The sequence below is a fragment of the Chiroxiphia lanceolata genome, chromosome 19 (assembly GCF_009829145.1).
Source record: "Chiroxiphia lanceolata isolate bChiLan1 chromosome 19, bChiLan1.pri, whole genome shotgun sequence".
NCBI classification, from domain to species: Eukaryota; Metazoa; Chordata; class Aves; order Passeriformes; family Pipridae; genus Chiroxiphia; species Chiroxiphia lanceolata.
This window is the reverse complement of record NC_045655.1, coordinates 6,041,695-6,060,792: the sequence shown is the minus strand read 5'-3', so window position 1 is coordinate 6,060,792 and position 19,098 is coordinate 6,041,695. Positions and strand designations below refer to the sequence as shown.

The 19,098-nt window shown below is 47.2% G+C and overlaps 2 protein-coding genes and 1 long non-coding RNA gene across 4 annotated transcripts; 2 read left to right on the top strand and 1 right to left on the bottom strand.

Moving 5' to 3' along the window:
- The first annotated feature begins 5,575 nt into the window (after nt 1-5,575).
- Nucleotides 5,576-13,734, top strand: SLC16A5 (solute carrier family 16 member 5). The gene is made up of 4 exons (XM_032706482.1): nt 5,576-6,030; nt 9,270-9,413; nt 10,433-11,287; nt 11,635-13,734. The coding sequence occupies exons 1-4, from the start codon at nt 5,811-5,813 to the stop codon at nt 11,874-11,876; spliced, it is 1,461 nt and encodes a 486-aa protein (XP_032562373.1). The 5' UTR covers nt 5,576-5,810; the 3' UTR covers nt 11,877-13,734.
- On the bottom strand, nt 10,402-16,265 carry LOC116796130. The gene is made up of 3 exons (XR_004360271.1): nt 16,215-16,265; nt 14,703-14,775; nt 10,402-11,735 (listed from the first exon to the last, which is right to left on the bottom strand). It is a non-coding gene; the product is annotated as an uncharacterized LOC116796130 (long non-coding RNA).
- Nucleotides 16,263-18,804, top strand: ARMC7 (armadillo repeat containing 7). Of its 2 annotated transcripts, none has more exons than XM_032706483.1 (3): nt 16,263-16,543; nt 16,635-16,778; nt 17,765-18,804. In XM_032706483.1, the coding sequence occupies exons 1-3, from the start codon at nt 16,285-16,287 to the stop codon at nt 18,100-18,102; spliced, it is 741 nt and encodes a 246-aa protein (XP_032562374.1). In that variant the 5' UTR covers nt 16,263-16,284; the 3' UTR covers nt 18,103-18,804. The 2 variants fall into 2 exon arrangements, with proteins under 2 accessions (XP_032562374.1, XP_032562376.1); XM_032706485.1 differs by having other exon boundaries at nt 16,313-16,559.
- The last annotated feature ends 294 nt before the right edge of the window (nt 18,805-19,098 follow it).

Below are 19,098 nucleotides of genomic sequence, written 5' to 3'. Positions count from 1 at the left end.
TGTGTCTCAAACAGACCCTCAGTGAGCTGAGAGCTCTGCTGGTCTCTGTGTCACCAAGAAAATCCTTGAGCTCAGAGCAATCTGGGCAGCAGGTCCTTCAGCACAGGCAGGAAAACATGCACCAGTGATCTTGATGAATTCAAATGACAGTGGCTAAAAATGAGGAAAACCATTTGGGCAACCAAGCAAAGAGACAGGCCTTTAACCTGGGCTGAACCTGAGTTCAACATGTCTCAGAAAAGCAGGCAGATTTAGGCACTAAGGGGCTAGGAAACACCTAACAAATGGCAACCCTCATCCCAGTGTTCCAGTGGGTTTTCACCTAAAATTTGAATGCAGAGAAACACGTAAAAAGAAAGAAGTGGATCATCATATTTGCCAAACCAAAGGGAATTTGCCCACAAACCAAAGGCTCAAGGCCACATTTTGCTGTTTCCACACACAATCCGGATAACATAACCCTTAAGGCACACAGTGATCTGCACTTTCCAGTGGGATGAAGAGCTCCTGCCTTTCCTTTTCCAGAAATCACAAAGCTGAATATCCTGATCCCTCTGCATGTGGGCAAGAAGAGCCTATGTGTGGACACTAAGTTGCTAGATTGCCTTTCCTACCCTGTTGTGACTTCTAGGCATCACCCACACCTTCCTTGGAGAAACCGTCCTTGGACAGGAGATCTGAGCAAGGCCTGGCTGGGATGGCAGAGCATCTGCTGGGAGCTAAACAGCCAAAGCTGGCAAGCTGGAGCCCAAAATCCTGCTGGCTGCCTAAAAACCATGCTCCACAAGTTCTGGATCCTTCAACCCCCCACAACCTCTACCACCTGTTCCCAGGATCCAGCAGCCAGGCACAAGGAAACACTCCTCTTGATCCTTCTCCTACTAAGTCCCTTATTCCTTATTAATAAAAACCAACTAAATGACAATTAAGGGCTTGTTAGAGGGAACCACCTCCAGCCACTGCTCAGAGCCCCCAGTGTAAATTCGCAGAAGAGATGGGATGCAGCAGAGTTGGACTCTAACACAGCCCACCGTCGCCTCCCTCTGCCACATCCTCACCTACTGCAGTTTTCCTACAGTTAATGACAAGCCAACTCCATTTCTTCAAAAGGCCCACTTTCCAGGGAACACATCACCCTCCTCACTTTCACAAATGAGGAAATTACTGGAAAAAAAAAGCACCAGCAGCTTCCAGGTATTCTCAGTAACCTCAGCCAGGTTCCTATCGAGGGCCTCCATCTGTCTGGGTACCCTGTGCCCACTCCCAGGGCAGAGCAGGTCAGTGTGGCAGGTCAGGGTGTCACACCAGGTCAGCCAAAGCCACCTCCAGCATGAGTTTACGCAAGCATGTCTTCCTCAGACTCATCTCCAGAGCCATGCCTGTTGCCTCAGGGAATGCCTCAGTGCCTTCTTGGCACTGCACCTACTGCACAAAGCACAGGCTCTGGGACAGCCACAGCCAGGGACCAGGGGGTTGGTGGCAGTCAGGAGGGCAAGGGCCAGCACACACACAAACCACCTGCAGCCACCCACCAGCCAGAGATTTGCCACCAGGATAAAGAGCAGGGACAAGCTGCATCTTGCTGAATTCCTGCGGGGCAAAGGGAGCTGTCAGAGCACGCTCTGGTGCCAGCTGCCTCCTCAGCTCCCATTTGCCATCTCCAGGCTGAGCTGTGTTATCCCCACAGTGGCTAATAGCCGTTAAACCCGGCCCCAAAAAGGGGGTTTCTCACCTGGTCTTACACCCACGTTGTTGTTGACTAATGAGCACAAAGCAGCCAGGCAGATCCACAGTCAACCCTGGAGAGCAGAAAGCAGCAGTGAGACAGAGCAAAGACTAACCTGGGTAAGGAGCTGGGCTTAAATGCAGCTGGGGATCAAAGAGGATGGAGAGGGTGCGGGAGGAGGACACAGATGTTGCTGGTCAGGCTAATGAAGACCAATTAGTGCAGGCAGGACCCTGATGCCTTTTGCAGGGGGAGGATGTGGGAGTGGTGCTATGGGAACTGCTGGGGAAACTTATGATAAACCAGAACTTCAGCCCTAGTACAGCCCCATTTTCTCAGCACCAGCAGAGCTGGTCTGAAGGGGTTTTGCCAGGGTTGTCCACATCCTGTCCAGCCTCAGGAATCTGTTTTCAGGTGCTCCGAGGGCTCAGTTACTGCTGGATCTGCCTAGGTTTTAGGGGTGGATCAGAGCAGGAGTTTAATTCGTGACTGAACGTGGGGCAGGAACAGCTCCTGGCCCCAAAGAGCTCTGCAATCCCACAGCTGAAATGTCACTTAGTTTCTCTTGCTTTGAACAAAAAACGAAACCCAAAACCAAGCATCCCCCCGCCCCCAACTTCCTCTGTGAGATTCAATCTGCCAGAGGATTTGTTAATCTGGATCTCTGGAACAAATTCAATTGGTCTTTCTCAAAAGTGATTTGAAAGCTTTGAGGCGTTTGCACTTTGGTTTCCAGGCACAGAGAAGCACAGAACCACTGGGGTTGGAAAAGACCTTTGAGATCATTGAGTCCAACCGTTAACACAGCACTGCCAAGGCCACCACTAAACCATGTCCCTAAAACATGGTCAGCCCCAAAACTGCTGCTGAGGCTCCTGAGCTCGGGGCTGGCTTACTGAGACATCACATGCCAGTAAGGACAGGCAGAGAGCAGGGATTTGCAGCCACCCCCACTGTGCCCCAGGCACAGCCTGTCTCTTGAGGGCTGCAAGTGACTGCTGACAAGTGACATCCGGCAGAGACGAATCCGTGGTGTTGGGCCAGGCTGCACCACTTGGGCCAACACCTTAATCAGAGCTAAATCTGGATTCTCTGCTGTCACTTTGCTGAGTGACCTTGGAAAAGTCAGCTGGGATATAATGCAAGCTACATGGGAGAGGATGGCAAAGCAAGCCAAGGTCTTGGGATGGAAAGGTACTTAAAAAGTCACTTATAAAGGTATTTACCAAGAGTAGTGCTTGGCTTTCCTACCCCCAACAGACACTGATTGACCCCCAAAAGGAGTTTACCACCCTGCTCAGTTTACAGTAAACATCTCCCTTATGTGCATGAGGCTTATTTTACACATTCATAAAATACATATCCAGTGCACACCAGGGCTGAGCTGGGCTGCAGAAGGATGCAGGAAACCTGCTTCTCCATTCCCACCCCTGCTCCCAAGCTGCAGGCATGGTCTGGTCCCTGAACACCCTTCCAAGCCCCACTGCTGGGGGCAGAGGTTCTATCTCTCTCCAGAATTCCCTGCTGGACCCTGTGGCTGGGTCTCCCTCCTGAGTGGCTGCAGGAGAGAAGTGGCCTGCTCATCTCCCCACAGAGGTGCCCACCAGCTGCAAGCTATTACTGAAGACAATATATAATTATCACCCTTATTTGCATAATATAAAACTGAATTTGCTAAATATAAACCTCTTCCTTTGAGGTGAGCTACATAAATGCTCCAGCCCCTTGTGTCTCTTGGCCAGGCCTTGCAGGGAGGAACCAGCAGCCCTCATCCCAGCAGCTGCTTGTCCCCCTTTTGCAACTGAGGGAAACTGAGGCACAGAAGAAGCAGGGACTGTCACTGTGTGAGCGCTCCTGGTCTGCTGCCACAAACAACAGCTACTAGGGCTGGTCCAGTGGGGGAAATCCAAGAAGCTTTGAATGCTGGTATCTTGGGGGTCACTGGAAGAAGAGGATATAATATTCACATGTGAACAAGAGAGGATTAGCTCATCAGGGCAGACAGTGACTGGAGAGAAAGACTGAAACAGGCAGTGTGCTTCCCATGTCCCATCCAGCACACTCTGTGTCCCCAGGAGTTGCACAGGCTGGGAGAGCAAAGCACCTTTGCACCAGTTCCCCTGCTCCCAACAAAAGCACAGTGTTTGCAGCAGGCACCCAGGTGTGGCTATTGCTGTGAACTCCAACCCTATTCCCAACACCATTAGTGTGAGATGGTCACGTGTGTGTGTGAAAGTCTGCCCGTGTTCCGCAGGTGTCTCTGGTCTGTCACATTCACTGCTCAGCACCAGGAGCAGGTTGTCTGAGAGCATCAAGCCCACAAGAGCAGAACACACACCTATCCCTCCACATTCACGCTGTCCATCCTCTCTGGTTGTCCTGGAAGGGTTAATCCAAGAGTTTGCTGCTGTTGCTCAGTGTGGCACAGCCGGCTAAGCCAGCGCTGGAACAAACTTGTTCCTTTACCTTTGTGCAGGCAGAAGGCAGCGAGGAGGTCCTGTGGCACTTGGCAGCACATCTGCAGGGTCCTTGCAGCAACTGTGCAGGTTGGGCTGCCCAGGGGAAAAGGTGTCCTTCAGCCAGAAGGTGGACGAAAGCCGTGGGGTCTGCAGCCCCACTGGAGAGTTCTCCCCAGTGAGCAGGCGCCCAGGGAGATGTGAGGGGAGCCAGGAATCTGCTGGACAAACTCAAGAGTTGGACAGGGCAGCTGGGAACAGAGAGGAGCTGTGCTTCTGCCTTTTTTTGCAGGTTTGCTGTTGCCGGGGAGAGGTTTTAGGCTGTCATCCAGCTAATTCACACCAGAGAGACAAGCACTTGAATTAGTTGCATTATCTGCGGCCAGCTAAAGTGGACAAAGGATTAAAGTGTGCTGAGCACCACCACCGTGATTTGCATCTCAGAGCCCCTTCCCACGGGCCCCCCTCTGCTCCCAGCCTTTTTTTTTTTTTCCTTCCTCATTTCTGGCTGTGAGCCAGCCGGCATAAGAGCCCTGTTTACAGAAATGATGCCTAGGTTAATATTGCAAAAGACTTCATCAAAGCTTTTAGTCGCTACTGAAGCAGAAGTGTCTGACCGTGGGCCATGAGCTGAGCGGGGATGAGCGGCAGCCACGCGGCGCTGCCCTTCGTTTGACCAGTTCTGGTCTCAGCCTGAGGTATGAAACTAACTTTCTGCCACCATGGCGTATTTGAAATAATGAGCAAAATCAAACTATTATTCATCCTTAAAGCTGCACACAAGACCTAAATGTAGATGTTGTTTTAGGGGAAAAAAACCTACAATTTGAGTGCTAAATAAATATTGCGCTGTGCAGTGACCTTATGGGCACTTTTTCTGAGCTCATCCAGCTGCCAGAGATTATTATTTTGTGCATGTTTATTCATGTGGAGAGGATGGGGAATGCTATTGCAATACGTTTTGTGCTGCCAGGCTCAGAGAAATCAAAACTGGGATCTCTCGGAAGAAGTTCTAGACCTAAGCAGAGGTAAAGCAAAAGCCTATCTGCCATCACTGGATGCTAATTAGTTAATGGCTTCAAAATGTTTTTGCACCACTAGCACTTTGTAAGTAGATAAAGTTTTCCTGAAAGGTTCACACTGACCTCTGCTGTGACACGCAACCTTTATATGTTTCTATTTTTCTTGGCATTTGCAGTTTCCTCCTCTTCTCGGCATGGGGAATGAGTGACCTTAGCAATTGCCAGCAAGGGGACTCCGTATGATGAAAGCAGGTGAAAGGGAAAATAAGGGCGGAACGCAGTAAAGCCAATTCATACCTCAGAGGAGGTGTGGTCCTGTCCTCTACCTGGCTGTGGTCACAGTCTTGTGAAATATAAAAGGAAAAGGCAGCTGTTCCTTAAGCAATCTGGTGCCAGGATCCTGTAGCGAGAAGGAAGGGAGGTGCTGGAAGAAATGCAGAGCAAGAAATCTAGAGTGTCAGCTGGAAAAGGTGTGGGACACACCAGTGCTCTGAGCCTCAGGAACACCATCAGTTCTTCCCTGAAGGCCCTTTTGCTGGGCTGAGGGTTGCACGGTAGCTGCACTCCCTTCCCCAGGAGGCTGGCTTGGAGGAGGAGGGAGCTGTCATGTCCCGAGGAGGAGCAGCAGGACGTGGCGCTGCCAAGCCCCAGGACCACGGATGGGCATGGATGGTCCTGCTGGCTGCAGTGGTGCTGCAGGCGCTGACACTGGGCTTCTCCTCCTGCTTTGGGGTCTTCTTCACAGACCTCCAACATGAGTTCCATGCCAGCAACAGCGAGACATCGTGGTTCTCGTCCATCATGGTGGCTGTGCTGCACGGAGGGGGTGAGTAACGCAGGGAATGGCCTCCTCCTCTTCCTGCCCTTGTGCTGCTGGTGGGGGGATGTAACGAGGACACTTCTAGCATTTCATTAGGTGGGCAGTAGAAGGGACTGGGAGGTTGAGCAGATTGACTGGTTGGCAGTGCACAGCATCTCCCAGCCACTTGGATCCCACAGTCCAAAGCTAAGTGCCCACAGATACCCTTCTGTCACTCTCAGAGTCAACCAAAACCCTTTGTCAAAGAAAATGAGCCCCTTTCTCAAGCCCAGCTTTTCCAGACCAGCAATAACAGAAAGTTGTTTCCCACAGCTCCTTGAATAAAGCTGGCATGTAGTGCTGGAGTTCGGGTGCTTTCTTGGTTCATCCTCTGTCCATGACAGCACACCTCTTTCCAAGTGCCACATGACAACTGTGTTCTTCGGGGCTGGAGAGAGGCCAAAAGCCAAGCTCCTCCAAGCTGCCAGCTGAGGCAGAGGTTTAAAAGCAGCTCCTTGGGCGGTGGCATGGAGCTCACACCCACGCAGGGTGGACAAGAGCAGGGCTGGATCGGTGCAGAATCTGGGTCAGGCGGCACCCTCCAGGTGGAGGGGGGTTGTGGTATGTGGATAGTGGAGGCAATCATTGTTTTTTCCCCCTCCACAAAGAAAATGAGGGAGCAACACAGGACCGTGGTCCCCAACTGCACACACAGATGGGGGGATTCTCTTCTACTTCTGCATAGAGGAGAAAAACAAATCCCCAGCAGCTCTAGGGCTTCCCAAGGAGTGGTCCGTGTTTCGGTGGCTCCTCTGTGTGCAACTCCTGTGCTCATTTGATAAACAGATGACCCAAACCCCACCAGGCAAAAGAAGCAAAGTACCCAGTGTTGCCCACGTATCCAAGCTGCTCCTTGAGTTCACACCTGCTCCCTTCCAATGCTGGTGAAAGTTGACACTACATTATATATATAAAAAAAGAAAACCAGGACCCGGGGTCACGCTGATGTGAAGGCTGTGGCAGGTTCAGTCGCTCCTGTGCAGGACTTGGCTGAGAGCCACCTGGCATGGAATTGAGAGTTTGCACCTTAGCAGGAACAATTGGGTCCAGAATATCAAGGTGCAGATGGAAAGAGATCGCAGGGGAAGCAAGAAGGGGAAGACTCATCACTGCAAATCAGCAGAAATAGAGCAGTGTCCTTGGGGCTTCAAATTCCAAAGCTTGTGGGCATTCCCTGTGCTGCCTTCCCTGTGGTCCTGCTGTGGTTAGTGGGAAGGATCCAGTTGGGACCTGCTGGCTTTAGGAAACGGTCTCAGAAGCAACTTGGTCCCAACATATCCAGGAGGGAGAACTCTGGCAGTATCCACAAGAAAGTATCAATTATCCAATCATCTTTAATGAAGTAATTGTTGTGTAGGAAGCTGGAACCACAATAAAAGCTGATATAAATACAGCCAATTAATTGATCCAAAAGTTATAAATTAGGCAAGGAAAGAATAGCCTCATGTTAATGACATTCACAATAGATTTTGTCAGGGCACAGCCAGAGGGCTGTACTTTCCTTGCCAGTTATCTCTCCTCTTGCAGGCTGCTACAGCACAGGGGTGCTTGTTCTTGTTCCCCAGTAGCACAAGGCAGCAGTAACATGACCATAAACCAGGAAGGAAAAAAACAACAAAATAAACAGTTCAAAGCCCCCCTCTCAGGCCAAACACGTATGGCTTTTGCTGCAACTTCTGATCTCCTTTGCAGTGGGCCAGGCTCCTTTTGATTCAGGTTCTGTGGTTACAGCCATCATCTCAGCACCTAAACCTTTCCCAGAATTGCACCCTGCTGTCACCAGTGTCTCTTAGAGGAGATTCTCTCTTTTCTTTGCCTTTATTCTTTTTAATTCAGAGGAACCAAAGGGGGGAAAAATAATATTTGCTGCAAAAATTGGTAAAGAGGGAGGGAAATGGTCAGAGCAGCCCGTTCTCGGGGCGGTCAGTGCGGGGAGAAGATTCTATGCAGGAGACCTGGCTGCAGCTCCACAGAGCTATGGAAGGAAACAGGGAAGGGCACAGCACAAATAACAGCTCATATGTCAGTCAAACATATCTCATTACCTGTGCTACCTTCCTAGGTAAAAGCCATTAATGACTATTTTGCTATAAAATCATTTGAGAGAGCTCAGGATCCTACATCTGCCTCCAAAAGTGGATTTCAGGCCCTTACAGGTTTCTGCTCCTGGATATTCATGCACATGGAACTTTCTGGACTCACTCATACAAATGCAGCACTTTTGTTGATATTATTTTTGCAAAGGAAAGCACAAAAGCCCCAGGCAAGTGAGAAATAACGTTTGAAACACAGACAGCAAGTTATGAGGAACAAATAATGAAAAACCCTTATGGTTTTTAGAGCAAATCTCATTATTTTGGAGTGTTTAATTTATACCTTCTGGCTACTTGGGTTGGTTAAACAGCAGTACCATCCCTAATGTCTCCAGCAGGAGGAAAAATAATCCAGTCATGTTTGCAGAACACTTTTTCAAAGGCCAGCAAAGTCTGAGGTGAAAATCTCCCAAGCAGATCGAAATACAGACAGCTGCACTCCTAATTTTAATAATGTTCCACTGTTCACTTGACTGTATGGATTTTATTTCAAACCAGATATCGTTTTAGGTCACAAATATGCCACAGGTTATTTTCTCTGCACTAACTGACTCCTAATTCTGCACCTTACAGTCATTTTGCATTTGCTTATATAACTTTAAGTGTTCAGAATTGGGGGGGAAAAAATACATGGAAAATCCTGAGTATCCTCAAAGGAACAGGAAAAGAAACTCTACCTTCAAATCCTCTTCTGCCAGAACATACAGAGAGAAGCACATTCTTCCCATTGACGGTCTGCAGGTCTGAACTCATCTTTCCCTACCCCAAAATGAAAGCTGCCTAATTTCATTAACAAACCACTTATTTACCACAACCTCACGGAATTCAACAGAAGTCCATTTCCAAGTCCGTTTAATGAAAATCCGTCACATCCTACTCGATGGCCAAAATCACAGCAGATCTCAGGAGCCTTTCCCTCAGCTAACAAGTTGACCAAGCACTTGGGAGGATCAGGCAGTGTATTTTTAGTTCGTGGCTCCCCCAGCTACATAAAGCCGCTGGGACAACCCTCAGGGTCTCTAGACTAAGTCGTCTGACAATTGTAGCAGTCCAGCAGGTACAAAATATTTCCTTCCTCCCTGACTGATTTCCTTTTTTCTTCCCTGCTTCCAGGACCCCTCTGCAGCATCCTGGTGAAGCGGTTTGGCTGCAGGTTTGCAGTGATGCTGGGGGGGCTGCTCAGCGGGCTGGGAATGGTGTCCAGCTCCTTCTGCAAGTCCATCAGCCAGCTCTACTTCACAGTTGGGCTCATCACCGGTACGTGCCAGTGAGCAGCAGGAAAACCCAGCTGTGTGCTTGATGGGGAGAAGGGGAATGGGGAGGGTCCTGACTAAGTGCTCACGATTTTCCATTCATCTGGGAAAAAAGAGAATGCAACAACCCCCAGTGCAGCAAGAATCCTACAGCCACTAGACTTGGCCTTCACACCCCTTTAACACACTCATCCAAGCTCACCGTGAAATGCTTCTCTCTGGAAAAAGCTATAGGTCTCCAGAGGGCAAAATGGAGAGCAAAGATGTCTGTTCCTTTTAGTTGCTTCTTGGCCTTTTGTCTTTCAATAAAGCAGGATTTTTTTTTGTTTTTTTTTTTTCTTCTTTTTTCAATCTTGGAACATAATGTGTTGGGATAATGTCCTTCCCAGTTTCCCTGGGTTTAAATTTCACCACTCCCAGCCTGGGGAAATGTGGAGACAACTTTTTCTAACAAAAGACCATGTTGGTTTTGAACAGAAGTAACAGATGGGAACTTTTCCTTTCCAAATATTTCTCCTGTGTGACTGACGTTCAACTCTTGGTTTTTAATAACACAAAGAGATTAATTCCTTACTTTGGGACCCATCCTGCTGGATCTTGAAAGCTATGCTGTGGCCACTGCATAGAGAGAAAAACAAGCAACTCCCTGAGCCCTGATGAAAGTGTCAGGAAAGCAGCACTGCTTGTTGCATGTGGTATAAAAACCAAGTTTTTAATTAACAATTCCATAACAACTTTAGGAATAGCAACATGCCCCAGACAAATGTCAGTTTAGATCAGTATATTTAGTATACTCAAGAACACAAGTAGTTTAATTTACACACAACATCCTTCTCTGTTCCTGGTGTGGGTTTCTGAGTATTAATCAACCCCTGGGCCAGGCTGCAGCCTGGCAGGTGAGGAAATGCTTCAGTGGCAGATGAAATCACCTGTGGGTACACCCTGAATCTGTGCTGTTTTCACCCTTTAAGACAACACAGAGGGATCACATGTGGTCACTTACTCTTTTATTCTCACCTTTAGGTCTGGGATTGTGTTTCAGCTTCCAGGCAGGGGTGACTGCGCTGGGCTACTACTTCGTGCGCTGGCGAACGCTGGCCAACGCCATGGCCTCCACCGGAGTCTCCCTCGGCTTCACCCTGTGGCCGCTGCTGTCTCAGTACCTGCTGGAGGAGATGGGCTGGAGAAACACCTTCCTCATCTTTGGAGGAATACTCCTGAACTGCTGTGTTTGTGGAGCCATCATGAGACCCATCGGGTCACTTCCACAGCCACCCGAGCCTGGAGAGGAGCCAGGCAGCAAAGCAGAGGAGGCACAGCTGTCCAACGGAGTGTCTCCTCCCCACCCCACACTCCAGCAGCATGCCAGAAGGACAACATGTTTCCAGGTGCTGCAGAAGTACCTGGCTTTTGACATCTTCTGCCAAAACAAACGTTACCAGATTTACACTATTGGAGTGGCCTGGATGATGATGGGGTTTGCATTGCCCCACGTCTACCTTGTGCCTTATGCCATCCACAATGGGGTGGAGGAAGGCAGGGCAGCTCTTCTTATCTCTGTCATCGGGTTCATCAACATCTTCATCCGCCCTCTCACAGGGCTGCTCTCGGGGCACAGGGTGTTCACGGGGAGGCGCATCTACCTGTTCAGCCTGGCCGCGCTCCTCTGCGGGCTGAGCAACTTCATCTGCATCATTTCAGCCGAGTTCAGAGTCCTCATCCTCTACTGCGTCATCCTCAGCATCGCCATGAGCGGGGTCGGGTCACTCACCTTCCAGGTGCTGATGGATGTGGTGGAGATGGACAGGTTCTCCAGCGCTCTAGGGCTCTTCACCATCGTGGAGAGCATCACTCTCCTCATCGGGCCCCCACTCACAGGTAAGAGAACCTTTGCAAGGAAAAAGCTGGCACAGTGGCAGTGACACAGGGGTTCTCTACTGGGTAAACTAAATGAATCAGCAGTTTTGGGGGAAAATTACAATTTCCTTTCTTTTCTGGTTTCTGTGTGTATTGAGAAATACTTTCAACAGAAGCAGAAACATCACCTGAATGGTGACTACAAAAAAAAAAACCAAACCAACCAACCCCTAGAATTTAGAGAAGAGAACTTAACCCATCAGAGAATGCTTACCTTTCGTGTATGGCAATTTACTGAATTATTTAGGTTTAACATTTGTGTCAATTTATGCCTTTAGTGTGCATCTTCTCTTTGGCTTCTATTTCAGGTCTCCTGGTAGACATAACTGGTGATTTCCTCTACGTCTTCCACACCTCGAGCTTCTTTCTGATATCTGCTGCATTATTTATGGGGCTCAGCTTCTGTGCTCTGGAAAAAAAAAACAGATTGAGAGAGGCTTCCAAAGTACCTTTGAGTAATCCCTCCAGATATCCATACAGCAAAAAGCCAAGTGATCCACAGGCTGAAAGTCAACCCCCTCCAGATGTCGTGTACATCACCAGCATATGAAAACAAAGAAAAGAAGGGAAGAAAAGAGCAACACAATGATGTGGTCTGTACAAAGCTACACATGGCCCAGCACTGATGGCTTATGAGAAAAAAAAAAAGTCTGCTTTCCACAAATGTCATCTTCCTTCTGCACTTCTACTCCCAGGGACCATGTCAGACTCCAAGAGAAAGATCCAGACCATGGGATGAGCCCCGAACCCAGCACCAGCCAAGGAGATGAAGGACAGAGAGATCTGTGCTCTCCTAAAGCAAACCATGGGACAACAGCCACAGAAGGAGGCAAAAAGCTGTGTCAGTTCAATTGGGTGAAGTCACTACCTTTAAGAAATCATTGGAAGTGCTGGACAGCATGGATTAATGGCTATGCATAAGAGTAGTTCTTTCACTTGTAATTTTGCTGCACAAGTATCCTGGTTGCTTCCTATGCTGCGGGTGGCAAGACACTTTCTACAGGAAGAGTGCAATTATTTTCCACATCTCTAAATATTATCTGAAAGCAGCTGCATGGGTTGCAGAACTCAGACAAGTCTCTAGAAAGACCAATTATTTTCTCCTACAAGGTATATACACGAATTCTTCAGGCCAAGAGCAGTTTCAAAGCCTGAAAGGTTCAACTCTAGAGCGTCAAAAAAGAAAAAAACCCACCAAAACTTGGAGTGCCTGCTTTGTATAACTAGTGATATCTCAAGTGCTGCTTGATATATCATAAAAGAGGATTCATGGCTTGTGTAAACACACTTCAGCATTACCTGGAACCCATTTGGGGGAGAGAGCAAGGGTGTTACCATACCTAAGCATAACTGGATGCCTCCTTTTATAGGGCTAAATTCCAAGCAACTGTGGAAATGAATTCAGCTCTTTAGTCTTAGATTTTCAGGCTTAATTGCACCATCATGCTCATTATAGAGAACTTTGTACAAGCATAACTTATATTTCTTCTAATCACAAGCAGAACTTATAAAGAAATCTGTGGGGGAAGGTATACTGAGGAAAGCCAGTGTTGCTGACTTTGCTTTTCTTACAGCCTTGACTGCAAGTGGCTTTTCCTGCTACATTCCCAGGAGTTAGGCTTCTCACTGCTCATGTGGTGGCTGCATCAGCCTCAGCATCAGCTCGAGGTGCAAATTGTTCATATTCTGTATAATTCCTGATCCAACAGAAGCGGGTAAGAGCTCACAAAACACGGCAGGTGAAAACTACCCAACACATTAGAACCATCAGAAAGATGGAAGCATAAAATGGGAGTGAAATGGAAAAAGGAACAGCTTTCAACTGAACTACAGTGCTTACCTTGAGACCTGTTATACCAAACTCAACTGCCTATCTAAGAACTGCCATATCAAATTCCTACCAACAAACCCACAGTTTTCTTTAAAGCTCCCCAGAAAAAACAAGCCAACCAACCAAAAATCTGAACTGAACCACTGAAAAACTGACTCCAAGATCTTCAGAGACTACAATGGCTTCACAGCTGGCCTTACACAGAGGAGGTATCAGCCCTTCAGAAGGATTTCTACTTCCACAGCTCAGTATCTTCGCCCTAGGATTATGGAACCAGTAGACTTTGCATTTCCTGATCAAACCTATACTTAAATAAGATGATTAGTGGGAGATATACATATCTAATCTCTCATCAAATGTGTTTATTAAATTATGTAATGCTTACATGGTCCATAGCTACAAAGTAAGCAGGGACTGGTGCTTCTCAACTTGCCAAAACAGACTGTTGTACATTCCTAGGAAAATGATGGGGCTTTCTCCCTCACAAAAAGCAATGAAGAAGGATCAAGTCCCAAATCTCTTCTAGCTATTGCAAATAAACAGCTAAGCAGCTGAACAGATTGATATCTTTTCTGTGTGTAATTCTTAAATTTTAAATTCTCTTCACCTTTCTACATTCCCTTTCTGTTTTCTTACAGAAATATGGGGTTATACTGACCCAAATCCTCCCACCACCACAAATGTCCTACGCAAAACAGGTAAAATATGGTGAAAACCACAACCCACCAAAATTTATCACAGGAAAACAAAGGTTAGCTGAAGGAGCAAGGGAATGCAGCTCCTGCATGGAGCCAACTGTTTTACCTGCAATTCTTTATCTCTGGATGGCTCATGAGAAGGGACATGTACAGTCTGTCCTTCCTTGGAAGGGAGGACAAAATAACAGGTACTCCCCAACTGAAGCTGACACAGAGATCAGCTCCTCCTACATCACACCAAAGAAAACTGGTTTGACTATTTCTTAGCTGTGCACAGAAATGCAAGGATGGAAAGTCAGAATAGTGCTTCCTAGAACTGCTTTTTGATACTCCCAGACTCATCACTGGGGTAACTGGGACTTATTTGCAGAGGCAGAGAAATCTTTCTGGAAAGAAAAGCAATGAATTCATAAATCCATCATTTTAAGGTTTCTCAACTTGTTGATTACAACCTTTCTAACAGCCTTACAGAATTTAAGCTGCCTGAAAACAGGGTTGTCTCCCCTCATTACTTTTCACAGACCCTTTAGCAGTAATCCACAACTCAGAGGTTGGAACCAAATCCTGCACAGAGAAGAGGTAACTTTTTAGGTTGTGTTTCCACAGGTGAGTTAAGATGTCTGAGCTGCCATAGCAGAGAAAACAAAAGTTCAAGAAGCACCTGTTCTCACTGAAACGAAACATTCACCAGGAAATTCACATTTGCAAGATGGCGATCCTTAAAAGCCTTAGATATTCTGCCAATGTAATAAGTGGGAAATATTAATATTTCCATTTAATGTGGATATTATTTATTAATATTTAATATCAATAAACCCCAAATAAAAGTCACTGTAAACTTATACACTTTAAAAAACCTCAGAAGTGCAAAATCACTTGATTTAAGAGCTTGGCTTGCTGTTTGCAGACGTGGCTCGTGGCTGTAAGAAAAGAAACAACTAATAGATGAAAATTCCCTGAATTCTGGATTCGGTGTGCTATCTACCGAGGCTATATCAGTCCACACTGTGCAAACTACTCTAGCAAACAGCAAGTGCTTGGAGCATTCAGACCATTAAACTATACAGCCAATACTGAGTGAGTAAATGCAGTACTTATAAACAGAAGTAATAGCATTTTTCCTCTTTAAACACAGTTTCCCCCCTCTTATTAGTCAATTCCAGTATTGCTCTGTTTGTATTGACTGGCTCCCCTGTGCTTTTTCTGCTCCTGCTTTCTCACATTACTCATTCACTTTCTACTTAACGACAGATGTGGCTTTAAAGTATGTCAACACTTACCACTTAAAAAGGTACACATTGAAAGAGATTTGTTACTACAGTAGCAAAACATTCTAATATAGACATGGTCTGTAGCACCTTTGCTGATAATTTTCATATAAATATATATATATATGAAAATATACAGATATATTTACAAATATATAGATGTCTATATACATATAAATAGAGAATTACTTCAGTTGATAATTATGCAAAGAGCTGAAGCTGCTAGCACAGGCCTGCCTTAAACTTTTGTACCAGGTAGAAATAAATTATTTTCCTTTCACTTTCTCTGTCTTCCCATGTCGTTATCACATTAAAATATTTAGCATAGCTGCATTCAGTGCAGCTTCTTTGCTCATCCTTCTACTTAATGTGGTCACAGGCAGATATTTTGTGCTCCCAGCTGTGTGGTAGGAGAGGTTTGTCAGCCCAGCACTCTTGCCACTGGTGCCATGAATTTGGTGGATCGGTCCACGTTCAATTTGCTGTATGTGAAAATCAATTGCACTTGAGATAACAAAAAAAGACAACACGTACCCACAGCCTGTTCCCTCCTTATCCACAGCAGAACGTCTGTGTGAGTAATTGCTTTAATAACAGCAACGCAAATTTCTGCAAAGTCCAACCCCCCACGCCCCCCCCCCCCGGTTTACGATGTTTATTAACTCTTACCATATATATTTACAGAACATTAATCACACCTGAACCCAGCTGCAACACGTAAAGTCCCGGTGGTTCCACTGAGCTGTGTGAGTTCAGAACCAGGGAATTGCTCTGCTCTGTGCCCGCTGTAAACCAGGGTGGAATCACCGGTTGCTGGTTTAATTCACTCCCTGGCTTTGCCTCATTTTTTTTTTTTCCCAGGTAATTTATCTCACTGGGCAGTGAGGAAGGGTCAGCTCCTTTCCAGAGCAAAGCTTTGCCGTACAACAAAACACAAACACCACGACACAGGGTCATTAATTTTTATACATTTATGTATACTTATATATTTATATATATATTCTTCGTTCGCGAAGACTAGCCATGACTGACTTATATATTTATATATATATTTGTATATACTGTATACTATATATGTTATTAATTTATACCTAGCGGGGGAGGAGGAGCCACCCACGCACACACTTGAAGGGAGCGGGAGCCGCCCCGCCCGCCCACAAAATGGCGGCCGCCCCCGCCCCGCCTGAGGGAGACGCTCGCGCCGTGTCACGCCCACAAAATGGCGGCTGGGGGTGTTTCCTCGCCACCCTGAAGCGGCCGGTTTGTCTCCATCCCGCGGGACACTCGGCCCCTGAGCTGTCCGTGATCAGCACTCCCCGGTTCCAGGGGAACGGGGAGGCCATCGAGGTGTCCCACAGGCGGGCCCGCGATGGAGCTGGGGCGGCTGGAGTACCTGCAGGCGCTCGTCACCGAATTCCAGGTGACAGACAGCCCAGGTAACAAACACCGCTGCTCGCTCACTCCCCTCATTTTGAGTGTTTCTTCACACACCTGATGCTTCTCCCTTGCAGAGGCCAAGGAGCAGGTGCTGGCGAACCTGGCCAACTTCGCCTACGATCCCAAAAACTACGAGTACCTGCGGCAGCTCCAGGTGCTGGATCTGTTCCTGGATATGCTCACCGAGGACAACGAGACCCTCGTAGAGTTTGCCATTGGTAAGGGCTGCCCCGAACACCCTCAGCTGGCACCTGCCTGGTAGGTCCGGGGACACCAGGTCCCACACCTGGTTTGGTGGTTAATCCCCCCCTCCGCAAAATGGATCAGCAATCAGGCTCCAAAAATAGACCCACACTGTGCTGATAAAGCCTCATGTAGTGCAGAATGTGTGGCATAGGGAGAGAAGTCAGAGGCAGGCATGTCCCCCCTGTCCTGATAGAGCTTAATGAAGACACTTTCTGGAAAGGATTTTGTTTGCTTTTTTTTTCCCAGACCATAAGTAAACAGTACCTGATTGACTTTTTTTCTAAAATCTCTCCTATAGAGAAGCAATAATTAATACATAAATTTAGCCAGGTATATTGTACAGGTCCATTGTTACCGTTCTGCTATTGACAGCTGGTCTTCTAGAATATTTACTTGACACTTTTTTAATAAATTCTCTGAGAAACTGCCTTATCTTTTTATGGTCTTTTTATGATCTTGTTATGCTTTATTTTTTATGGTCTGAACATAAGATAAGGGGCCAGATCCTGTGAGGGATTCCATGAGACGATAATAAATATACTTGATTGTTAAGGTTTGTGGCTTCTCAAAGTTTCAAGTTCAAACATTCTGTGCCTCTTGCCCAACACTGTTATGTCCATTCTCTGGTTTTCTAAAACACGTGCAGTAAACTGCTGGCTGGTATTCTCAGTTAGGGATAAGCGATCCTGGAATCATTCTGTGGAAGCAGTTATGTGCAGCAGTAACAGTGCCCTCTAATGACACACAGGAGGAGGAATGTGCTGGTGGAAAATCTCTGGAAAGCATCAACAAAACACGGCCTAGGGAACTGTGAAGAATTTTCCATCCAAACCTCACAGAAAATCTCGATACTTACTTCTGTGTTAGAGACAGGACGAGCTTAAATTTGAATCTGATTGCGACAAAGACCAGGGTGTGGAGAGTTTGCCTTGTCAGACACTTTCTTTTGCTGTTTCAGGTGGTCTTTGTAACCTGTGCCTGGATAAAACTAACAAAGAGTACATCCTGGAGGCCAACGGGGTGGAGCCCATCATCAACTGCCTGTCCAGCCCCAACGAGGAGACTGTGGTGTCAGCTGTCACCACGCTGATGTTCCTCACGACGCCGCAGTCACGGCACCAGACCACGGCCTTGCCCGTGGTGGAGTGCATGCTCCGCTTCTCCCTCTCGGCCAACAAACGGCTCAGCAACCTGGCAACCCTCTTCCTGGAGGATTACTGCTCCCCTCCTCAGGTGGAGGAGGCCAGGAATCTCAGCAAACACACAGCAGTGGGGATCCCCCTCCCCAAGGACTGAAGCTGTTTGAGAGGGAAACTGCCCTCTGTTCTCACTTTCTGCTCAGCAGGTCAAGAGCGTGTCAAAAAATGTGAAAGAGGGAAGCTGGTCCTACCAGCACTGGGGTTTAGTTAACAAAGATGATGGTGCAGCAGTACCATGGCAGCTGGACCGAGCATGCAGCTAAAACTGCCAGCAAATATTTAAGATAAAGCAGGTTATGGCTGTTGGAGAGCAGTTTGCCAAGTGCAACCCAGCGCCCAGCTTGCACAAATAACCCTTCCCAGCAGTTAGGGGTTTTCTGCTTGGGTTATTGAGCAGCTTATATCCCCTCCAGTTCCTGGCTGATTTTGCTGCAGCTCTCCCCTTCAGTGTCAATGACAACTGACATGGAGCGTCAACTCAAATGACTTCAAAATGTCACAGAAATTTATTCCTCCTGCAGAGAAAGAAGGAGTTTTCCTGCCCTGGCAGTTCACAATCTTTCTACATCGCTGTGGAACTAGTTATGCCACCCTCTCATCATGGCATAGGCACCTGGCTCCTGAGTCACTGCACAGGGCAGGCTGTAACTATCCTTTAAATCAACAAGTGGAAAGTTTTCTTTCATTACCACTGGTGAGGAAGGTGAAGATTTAAAAAAAAAAAAAATGGCTCACAGCAGTCTGGCTCATGAGAGCTGCTGTCTTGTAAAACCTTCTCTTAATAAAACATTAACTTGAATGCTGTGTAATCAGTTCTGTATGAGCTCATAAATATTTCTCTGCACCACTTGCAGCCTTTGCCCACTCTTACTCAAGTACATGGGCCAGAAATCGAGGCCAGCTTGGTCTCCTTTCATGATCAGTCAATGAGGCAAGAGAAAACCCAAAAGCCAGGGTGGCTAAATACATAAAATTTAGAAGGTTTGGCTGTTGAGCCCAGTGCCCCCTGACAGACACCCACGCTGTGTCTGCTCAAGTTTCAAGAGCTTTCCTTCTTCCTCTTTTTTCCTCCTCTCCACCCCCAGGCAGCACA